The sequence below is a fragment of the Polyodon spathula genome, chromosome 12, assembly GCF_017654505.1.
Source record: "Polyodon spathula isolate WHYD16114869_AA chromosome 12, ASM1765450v1, whole genome shotgun sequence".
NCBI lineage: Eukaryota > Metazoa > Chordata > Actinopteri > Acipenseriformes > Polyodontidae > Polyodon > Polyodon spathula.
Window position 1 is genome coordinate 31,995,639 of NC_054545.1, and position 11,276 is coordinate 32,006,914.

General features: G+C 36.4%; 1 protein-coding gene across 6 annotated transcripts in view; it reads right to left on the bottom strand.

Moving 5' to 3' along the window:
* The window catches only part of LOC121323748 (SH3 domain and tetratricopeptide repeat-containing protein 2-like), a 16,039-nt gene extending 5,032 nt beyond the window's left edge, over positions 1–11,007 (bottom strand). Inside the window, exons 1-12 of one of the 6 annotated variants that reach the window (XM_041264940.1) lie at positions 10,797–11,007; positions 6,808–6,864; positions 6,047–6,145; positions 4,570–4,697; positions 4,356–4,461; positions 3,684–3,827; positions 2,707–2,899; positions 2,276–2,349; positions 1,806–2,001; positions 1,127–1,260; positions 621–671; positions 1–349 (exon numbers count right to left, since the gene is read on the bottom strand). The exon at positions 1–349 is cut by the window's left edge and continues 1,364 nt beyond it. In XM_041264940.1, coding sequence (XP_041120874.1) covers positions 1–349; positions 621–671; positions 1,127–1,260; positions 1,806–2,001; positions 2,276–2,349; positions 2,707–2,899; positions 3,684–3,827; positions 4,356–4,461; positions 4,570–4,697; positions 6,047–6,145; positions 6,808–6,864; positions 10,797–10,815 — 1,550 coding nt within the window. In that variant the 5' untranslated portion in view covers positions 10,816–11,007. The other 5 variants (XM_041264938.1, XM_041264939.1, XM_041264937.1 and 2 more) reach the window with 5 other exon arrangements.
* Positions 11,008–11,276: the final 269 nt, after the last annotated feature.

Consider the following 11,276-nt stretch of genomic DNA (forward strand, 5'->3'; position numbering starts at 1 on the left):
TCACCCTCTTCTGAAAATCCATAGAAGATGGAATTCAGAAAGGAAAAGGAGATGTCATACAGGCTCTGGTAGTGCGAAACATAACGATCTTCATTTAGGAACATCAGAATTGGTTCAAAAACGTCAGAGTCCTCCGTATCCCAGGTGTTAAGATCTACAAAGAATTTTGGATCCTCTTCAAGTTCGTTCATTTCCTTGAAAGTATCTTCAAAGCTGAATGTAGGGCATGTATTATCTTTGTTTGAGCACTGAGATTTTGAGTCAATTTGCTGGGGCCACTGCTCAGTGAGGGTTGTTTCACATCTTTCCAATATGGAACTTTCTGTAAACCCATCCAAACTCATTTCTTCTGAAAGAAATGAAAACACAATGATGTAAGGTTTTCAAAAGTGACAGAAAAATAAATGTTACAGCACCTGCTTTTAGAGTTTAATATGCATGTTTCTGTAGACCTTGGGGGTCCACTGATCTTCCACCTGAATTCAATATCTTACAGAAATTGACCAATACATACTCACCCTAATCAATGTCCTTAAAGAAGTGGACACTGATTAGCTTTCACCGAGAAACATTAATCTTTTCAGATTTTCTTTTGGGACAAATGCATACACTTAACTTACCAAGCTGTGATTTGTTCTTAAGATCTGGAAACTTGGATTTGACAAATTTATCTGCAGAAATACAGACGGAATGTTAAAATGTGACACACCACATAGCATACAACACCGTTTTAAGCATTTAAATTAGTAATGTTATGTGTAAGATGTAACATATGTTTTACTTTGCAGAAACATCTACCAATATATCATGTTTACTTTATTTCTAAGTTTCAGGAAACTTCCATAAGAAAAATATACTGTATTGAAACAGATTTTGCAGCTCAATGGCTACAGTTGGATTTGATTGCTTACATACTATTCATCTGCAATGGTGTGCGTGTAATATAACAATAACTAAGACTCTATTGTTAATTAATTAGAATGGCATTTGTAGCCCACAATATGGAGATAATATTGATCTGGTTATTAAGTAGAAACTCTTCACTCTGCTCACTGAGCGAAAAGAAGTGGAGCATAAGCATTGTCAGTCCTTTTCTTCAAAACATATCAACTGCTGTGTGGCTCACCTAGTCTGTAAACTGTATTGATGTCAGTTTTTGAAAGGTTGTTCAAGAGAGTACTGTAACATTGATTACTGCTGGGGTCTAACATGGTTAGTAATGCTTTCTCTTCTTCACTCAGAAAGACTAAATGTGTATCTCTAGAACAGAATAACAAAATCGGCATTATTACCACAAACACAACACACAGAGTATAAGTAGTTCATTTGTAAATACATGTGTAATTACAGCATAATTGTAAAATAAAATGTGAGTACACAGTAACTATCAAGTTATGGGAGAAAAAATTGAAGTGAACTTGTTTCACAATCAACAGTTTTCCAAGAGCGAATTGAAAAGGGTTGGCTCAAAAAAAGGGATGTGATCAAAAATAAAGAATAAAGAAAACAAAAATCAAGAGCCCTACCTATACAGTGCATACATATAGCAGCTGATGGGACAACAACTTCAGGAGCTAGCACAAACTAAGAAGAGATTGTGCCATTTAAAATCAATTTTAGGGATAATACCTGTGGGACAAGAATTCAACACACAGACAGACAAGATCGTTGATCCGGAATAAGGAGAAGAGACCCCAGATCTACTTTTAAAATGTACACAGGCATATTTCAAATGAAACATTGTGAGGGAGCGGGAGGCAGGAAACCATGTTTTAAAGCTTTATAATCATAGTTAATCTGCTTACAGTGGTTTGAAACTCTCTGGTTTCACGTGTATTGTTCGGACAAATCCTGTTTTTCCACTGGAGTCACATCTCCCAACAAACCACTCCAAACCAGAGAGAAGGAAGCCAACAATTTCTAACTCCTCCCCTTTGTTAAAATTGAGTTCATCCATTCCTTTTGAATTGTTATTCACCACAGCAACACAGGTGCCTTTACCTAAACAAAGGAGATGACAAAAAGAAACACTGTGTTAAATAAGTGGAGCATTTAGACCTACAATCCAATACAAAACATACATACAAAACAAAATGGTATCATTTTTGACATCATAGAGTTAGTAACAAGGGCTCTTACTATATTAACCCAAAGACATATTTTCAACACAATTTAATGTTTTGCCTTTTAGATATTTATTGTCTACTTCCAAGTCATTTGTGCAAGATACCTGGAAACATAAAATCTAGTGAGCTAATAGAAAAGGATAATTTACCAATGGTGTGGTCAAACAGACATTTGCCGGAGGATAGACTACCAGCACTTCCTGGGTATGTCTTGAGGAACCACCTGAACAAATAACAGTAAAACAGCTTGAACATTTGCAACTAGCACTCTGTTATCCAGGTATTGCTTTTAAATCAAATGTATATACCCTGTGTGTATAAATATATGTGTGTATATATATATATCACACATATATATATATATATATATATATATATACACACACCCTTGTGATGACTACTATTATAATTACCGAGTAATTCTTTTAAGAAATATCTTTCACCCCTGCATGTATGTATGTGTGTGTGTGTGTGTGTGTGTGTGTGTGTGTGTGTGTATATATATATATATATATATATATATATATATATATATATATATATATCTTATAATAATGGTTGTGAAAATACAGTGGCTTACTGGTAAAATGGGTAAGGAAGGGGTTGCATGGCTGATACTGGCACTAAGTCATGTCGTCCTGAAGAGAGCAACATGCCTTTCCAAAACGAATCCTGACCAACGTTCTTCACCATGACCAGGTCATTCTTTTTGATACACAGCTCATCATCGTCGGGGTTTGTAATGGGGCACAGAGCTTTGGCAAAGAATGTACCTGCGTGAACAAAAACAAACCTTTCTTTGTTTATTTTTTATTTTTATTTTCTTAAACTAAAGTAGTCTGGTGACTCAGTTCCTGACAATTGTCCCTTCCTAGCCAGCAGTTAACAGACCAGTCTCCAGATTACATATATGGGCTTAGTTAATCAACTCATTTTATATCATTAAAATATCACTTTAAAGTTCAACAGCAACCTGACAGTGTATTATGTTGTGTTATATGGGAAATGACCAAAAATAATCCTGTATTGCACACGCTCTGATTTAAGAAAGGATGTGAGGAATGCACAGGATACATCAGAGAATTTCCTTGCGTTGCAAAGAAACCTTTGTGTTGTTTTTGTGTTTTTTTCTTTAATGGCAGCTCTTGAAATACCCACCAATGAAGTGGTAATTTATTATCAATTAGTATCTGCAAACTACTGTATTGAATATGAATGTGCTTATTTAGCATTCACCTATAATTACTGGAACATCTATGCCTGTATACGCTACATAAGGCAATGTTAATTAGGCCTGATTAATCCTTAATTAGTAAGTAGAGAATAAGTGAATGTCTTCATGCACTCATGTGAATTGGTTATCTTATCTAATTGGACTATACAGATGCATGTCATATTTTAACTGCAATCAATCAGTTATGTCTGAGGGAATATTATTGATAATATAATCAGTACACCTTTCTATGAAAGTTTCTAATCTAACACAGAGATTGTTACAAATGTTTTTTTTGTTTTTTTTTAATTAAAGATACAGCTGCACAATGTGTTCCCGCTTACCTTCCTGCAGAAGCAGCCCCAGGTACACTGTTGCAAGATGGTCTTGATTTAATGTCACACTGATCTCCACATCATCAACAAGGGCTTCATTCAACCAGAAAGACTGGTCAAATAGAAAGTTCTCCAAACAGCGTGCAACATGTCCTGATAAAATGTCAATAGAGGGTTACAATAACTCAGTGAGACCACAAACACATAAACAGACTTCCTTTACATGAATAGTGCTGTACAATAATATGATTATATAAGCATTCATCTTTAAACCCTACAACTATCCATGTGCAATGCACTAATCATTGCTTAGGTAAAACTATAATGAACAGCAATGAAAGTTCACTAAAATGAAACAAACACTGTAGAGTGCAGCTGGACTGCAATTAAAACTAGACAGAGGCATTTACTGTAGTTCTTAAAATAACTTTTATCTGTAAAAGTTAGTCAAAGCTTATTTTAATTATCGGACATACATTCAGTAAGCCACGTTAGGTGAACATGATTGTTTTACAGCAGTGGCTGGTAGTCTGTATGATTTGAGCAGGGTTTGGTCAGCATTGTCTGGGAATGGTAAACGAGCTGATAGCTCATGGATGAACCATGAGTAAACTACAGTGTATCATAGTTAATACACAATTCAAATATCAGCCAGATACTCTACAAGGAAAGTCTTTCTACCTAGCACAAGATACGTTGAGAACTTCCAGATCTCTTCTGCTGTCTTGAAGGTGATGGAAAAGCAGTCTCTTTCAATGTGAACAGATACCAGTCTAGCTGACAAATCCTGTGAAGAAGCAAGTAGATATCATTTTAATAGTCATTATAAAAGTTTACAATGTGCTAGCTTTATTGTATTGGTAACCTCATCAGCATGAGCTGTACAGTATCTTACCTTGAACAGCTTAGATATTTCCTGACCATTGCTCTCAATAATCCTCAGCCTAGTTCTGACCCCCTCTTGCAGTGCTGTATCCTGAAGCCCACATGACCGTCTCATTACACAAAATGTGAGCTGCACATCTGGGAGACATAATACAGACACATCTTACCCTTGACCAGTATCTGTGAATTCAACTGTTGTTGTGTGTGTGTTTGTTTTAAGTTAAAGCTGAAGCTAACTCTGCCTTAAATGAACCATAAATATGTCAGGATTTCTACAGCATGCATTCTTGTCAAAGCCCCTGAATTCCAGATAATAATAACAACCCAAATTATTATCTTTTATTTTATAATATCAAAAGTAAGTCTGTTTTGTTTTACAATGCTTATTTTCAGTGCTACTCTCTTTTGCAGTCAAAGCTGTGGATGATGTTTTAAGAAGTATCATAGTACTTAAATTTGGTGCTGCAGCGTTTATTTCAAATTGATCAAAATGACTGCGGCGCTTAAGAGGGCGGCCTTTATACGAGGGCGGCCTTTATTAATAATACTACGATTTTCAAAAGCTGCAATATTTTATTACATGATTTATGACATTTTAGAAGTATCACAGTTGCTTAGTTTCTGTAATACTGTAGTCTACCTGTATGTAGCAGCGGCTAACCTACTTTGAGACAGTTACCGAGAGCCTATTAGGTGGGAGTTGAAAGGTCAGGGGAGTACTGTTCCAGCGAATCAGGAGTGTGTATTGGTTGTTAAGGAGCGGGCCAATGCTGGTGTGGCAGAAAAGTAGAAGAGTGTTACGTAGATGTTTTTTCTGCACCAATGTCAGCTTGATTTATGTCAATATATCCTTTCCGTTATTTTTTTCTCACTGTAACTTGCATGTTTGTAATTTCTCTGAAAGAGAAACCGAAACTAAATCTTCCCAGAAGTAGTAATCACATTGTTTTTATTTGTACAGGATTGAGTACAGGAATTACATGAACTAAAAACAAAACAACAAAACCACATAAGAACTTCAGAAGGACTGCTGTTCTGTACGTAGTTTATCTTGGATTTTCTTTCAAAACTGTATAAAATGTGCTTACAAATTGTGTGTACAGTAGTTTGTAATTTACGTGCTAGATTGAGGCTCCCATCTCTTCGGGGGCGTTACATGTACATTGCGCGTTTATTTGTTTACTGTTTATTTGTTTAGTGGTTTTTTTTGGTAGGGGGGGGAGAAAATAAATACCTTAATGTTTCTTTATTGATAGCGGCGTTTATTCGAGGGCGGCCTCATATAAAGCTGATATATGACTGCGGCGTCAATACGAGGACGTCTTTAATTCGAGGGAGGCGCCAAATTGAAGTAATACGGTATTTACTTATACCGTACCCATTTTTTAAGTATTTTCAAATGTATTATGAATTTGATTTTGTGATTTCTCAGAAGGCCTTAACAGTGGCTTAAGGAGAACTACTTCATTCTCCTTTGTGCGTCGTACCTGTGGAGAATTTTTGCCCCGCTGCGAGGGACACCGTTTCTTCCCCATTGTCCGAAGAGCTTTCTGGTGGATGGGCTTCCATTAGAGGCCCTAGATTTCCTGAAACAAAATTCCAGAACATGGTCACGGCATTGGAGTTTGGTGAAAATTGTTGAAGGAGCTGCAGGATAATTCATTAGCTTCTCATACTTTTTTACCTGTGGAGTCCAAGGTTCAAATCCCACTCAGCACACAAGAAAAAAGCACACCCTTTAATTTTCATGAGAACTGCATTTTATGTAGTTGTGTGATCTGTGATCTTTGATCCCTGAAACTGTTGTTCATATCAGTGGAATGCATCACCTGTTGCCACAACATAACATCCTAAACTATATTCCTCAGCCACATAAATGGCTAATATTTTTTTTTTTTTAAATGGTCTACAGTCAAACCACAGCTGTTAAAAAAACAAAACAAAACACAATCTTTGACATTACGAGTAAACGTTAAGAATTTGGCACTCTGATTAGGTTGAAAACATTTGCAAAATGTGTTATGTTATTATTAGCTCTGATCAACATGAAAACAGGAACTACTACAAAGAAGGTCTGAAAATACCCTTTCAGCTGCATCAGCGTGGTAATTCAGGTCTCCTCATTCCATTGTGAGCAGCATCCCTTGTTCTTTCCTGCTCTAGCTATACTGCTTGTTGGGAGGTAGTGGTTGGTTAATAGCTGCAATAACACGTATGCAATGCTATTGTGTGTTCTCTGGTGCTGTACCTGTTGTCATATCGTCTTCCTCTGTGAAGTCTTCATTGGCACCAGATGATCTACACACTGAAAAGAAAAAGAGACCTCTACAACTTGTTCTTCTATGCTGGAGAACGTGCATGCTTAAGATCAAATGTAATTCAAACATACGTCCCTACATATTCCATGTTTAATCGTTGAAATGTGTTTTATATTGTATGACTATAGTTGCTGGTTCTCGTGCATTGGGATATATTTCAAAGTATTTATAAGGTGTAATCACACTGCTTATTGAAAGAAAAAAATCTAACTTTTGATGTTACAACACTGAGGTGCACTTTTATTATTATTTGTTTTATTATTAGTTAGTAATTTAGCAGGCACTTTTATCCAAAGCGACTTCCAGAGACTAGGGGGTAAACTATGCGTCACAACTGCTGCTGCAGAGTAACTTACAATAGGACCTCCGTTTTCCATCTCATCCAAAGCACTTTTGAGATTGTGTCTTGTTTTTAAAAAATGGTGAAAATGCATTTTCAAGTAAACTTTTTAATCAGCCATGTCCTTTGTAACAATTATGGTAGTGTAGCCTCAAAAAAATGGCTCTGTATTCCTCGTCTGGGAATATCATTTAAATTGTTATACCTGATACACACTAGAGAAAAGGGAAACTTGTTGGCTGTGCAGGTTCTCCAGGTATATGGAAAGTGCTGGTTACCCAGTTAATGAGAAATGTTTCTCTAGCACCAGGAAAGTGCAGGCTATGAGAAAACACTTCTTATTGTCTTTACAGTTTAGGAAGGCTTTGACCTGTAGTTTGAAGACCCTGCAAAGTTAGGCATGTCTCAAGATTGAGACGGAACATCAGGATATACAACAATTATAAGAGCATCTCGACTAATATTAGACATGTAGCTGGTCTTGGAGGCCACATAGCACAAAATGAACATAAAACACTGTAAATTGCTTTGAAACACAACATTTCATTTTATTTGAAACAAATGTATTTTACTAAAGAGCACATCAATGGTAATGCTAAACTAGCAACACTGAATGCTGATGCAGTAGCTAGCCTTCTGTAACAAAAATACTTTTATCCACTAAAAAAAAAAAAGTACACTAGGAGAAAAGCTTTAGTAAATCTTGCCCAAACTGACTTTAGGCAGTGATTGCTCATCTGCTAATGTCCTTAGAGAAAGTATTCTTATCTTATCAGTGTAATTAGGTTGTTAAAAACATTAGGTTGAAAGAAGAACCTGAAGTTGCAGTGCATTTTGCCCCCCTTTGTAAAAGATAACAGAGTGGTTAAAAAAAACCAACCTGAAACCAAGAAGTTCCTCACCAAAGAGATATTGCAGAAGAAAGCCATGTTTTTACAGAAAATGGTGTCCAAGTTTAATTAAACAAGCGCAGTGCTGAGCTACCCAGACAAGCAGATCTGAATATTCACGCAAACATTGCTGAATGCACAATGCATGCTTTGCAGATAATAATGCCAGTGTAGGTTGGTCAGTGCCAGTGCTGTTGTGAGCATCATAACTCACATGCCTAGCATATTTTGCTTTCCTTTCTTTTATTTGACAAATAACAGCGTTCATTACAGAAAGCAATCATTGCACTCTTCTTTCAGTATGTGTTCCTAGTAAGCCAAAACAATAATATAGATTAAATAGCTCAAGTACTCTAATGTAACATACTGTACTGTGTAATATATATTCCCTGATAAGATGTTGTTATCTATGTACAACCAAAAGAAAAGTCTGGAAACATGAGCAAGGTGCATGTATGTTATAACCCTGTATATGTGTTGCCTTTACTGTCGGATCTCTGTCCCCACATTAATAAAAACAGCCATGTCTTCAAGTACAGCATGTTCAAACTGATGTGACAAAGATAAAAGATGAAGATCAGCATTGTAAAGCTTCCTTCACTTGCCATAGCTGGGCAATATGTAACGTTATCAAAACATGATTATTATTGTCACAGTGGAGTACAAAGTACTTAGGGGCACTAAGCTTTAATTCCAGTGCAAGGTTTGCACTATTTTTTCTAAAAGGAAAACAAGATCATAATTGTAAAACACACACACACACACACACACACACACACACACACACACACACACACACACACAGCCACGTTTTAGTTAAAGGACCCATTAATAAGCATCTATAAAACTAAATGGGAAGGACATACTGTCTGTCAAAATGTATAACTGTGTTTCTCTGTAGTATCATTGGTTCTGAGAATTATTAGAAGTGTAAACTTTAACGATATTATATTATTACGGTCAAGCCCTTTCAATATAAAGCAAGATGTAGTCATTATAAAGAATTTTCCAATAACTTGGGGAGAAAAGATTAAATCAGATCCTAGTAATATTTTCAATCAATACAGACTATTAGAATGTATATGTGTAACACATTGTAATTACAAGTTACATGCAACAAATATTCATGCACAGTTCATATCCTCAAGCCATACTATGCTCTCCTGGGTCTTTTAAGCTATCAATCTATCTTACACATACAAGTTAAACAGTGTTACGTTGATGTTTTTACATATCTAAATAGCTTGCACATGGACTGGGTCTGGAGGCAATCTAAGTGATGTAGAGTAGCAGCTTATTTTTATATTCATAGCATGTGTAAGTTTCTTACTTCCGTGACAGACACCAGAGAAACATGTAACCACCTCTGAATCATAATCACTTTTAAATAGTTTATTTATCTAAACTGCCTGGCCTCCCTCAAACACTGTTAAATGTGCTTCACAGAAGTAGCAGCAGTAACAGGAAGTCTTGGTACACAACCAAGCCCAATGCAAGCCTTTCCTTCTTGAATATGTTTACATGTTCATAATAATCTGGTAAGATGCTGTCTCGACATAAAGCTATGACACCCACACTTTAGCCATTCCACGCTATAAATAAAAAAAAAAAAAAAAAACTAGGACAAAACTAGTTCAACATAAAGTAGAATGAGGGTGGCTATTCCTCCTACCTACTGTGTCTTACTTCTTCAGGGAACAGACATAAAAGGGAATCAATTTCTCTCATTGGCAGGTTCGCCCTTTCCACAGCTCTGTGGTACAATCTGTTATTATCACTATTCTGGATGGTTTTATCATGGTCAATTTGCACTGTAAGTTTGCCATGGTGTTGGGCTATGCTTTACCATGGTTTCACTATTCCTTACTGATTGATACACAGCAGCAATATTAAGGGTGTTAATCTATAGAGTATGTACTACTAAAGTTTAGTACTAGGCTATTTACAGGAATGCCACCTTGCTCAGGCTTTCACAAAGGTACTTTAAAATACTTTCTGCTGGTGACTTTATAACACATTTATCAAACCAGGAGTGCTGAAACAGTAATACATGATTTTGAAGAACAGAAATACTGCATACTATTTAGATGCTACTTGAACCACTGACTGGATCACACCCCTTGTTTAGGTATCCAGCACCAGTGTTGTGCATTATTGTAAACACAAATGCAGAATAACATTTTTGTAAATAATACATTTGAATAACAAAAGAATGCTATCTTAGATCTCATACACCTCTGTAAGATATAAAACGTCTATAGAGCAATGTTGGGAATGCAAGACGTGTTACAAGAGCTACCCTATTTATTGGTGCTGGCCGCTGTCGAAATACACACAGTATGGATATTATTTTGACCAGGAGAGGTCGTAATATGAGTTGGATTCACTGAACTAAGTTTAGATTTAACGCTCAGAGAAGAACTTGAGGGCAGTAGTAATGCTACAGGTACAACTGATTACCAAAAATAACAGTTAAGCTACTGCTTCATTTAAATCAGTTGTGGTGCTGTTTATGAGCATTTTCACTGGTCAACGTTTCATAAACTAAACACCATTTTTCCAAACATAAAAGAATGTTACTAGACAATCTTACAACTGTAAAAGACAACACACCACCACTTACCTGCATTAATTTTCAGAAGCAAATCAGGTCCACTGTTACACACAACAACAAAAAACTAAAACTAACCTCTTTCTTCCTCGTTCATGAATGTTAAAGCACTTCTTTGTTTGCCCTCTGCTGAGTTTCAGTTTGGTAGCAAAACAATATCCTGTTGAGATAGAAAATGTTCTTTCCATTTTGCAGTACACTGCCTGTGTTCAATATGTAAGGTACTGCCTGTCACTGGGGCAGGCCTCCTGTGAGAATGAGTTGTAAGCATTGCTTTGATTCTGTTAAACCCCTCCCTCTGCTCAGAAAGGAATGCCTTAGTCTTATCTTTCACAAGACTGGTTTCCTTAGCAAGTTAAGAAGCCGTGGGGTCAGCATAAAAACACTGCAGGTGATATTGCCAACTAAGACATGAATGTTAACTGGCTAACTCAGTGTGGTTTTAATTGCAATATGCAATGTTTTGATCAGGAAGGTTGTGTTTGTCACACAGAAATAGCCCTTGTTAGAAATTCCAAAACTAGCCTCTTCAGTCTAGTCAGAGCCAGTAGCTGTACA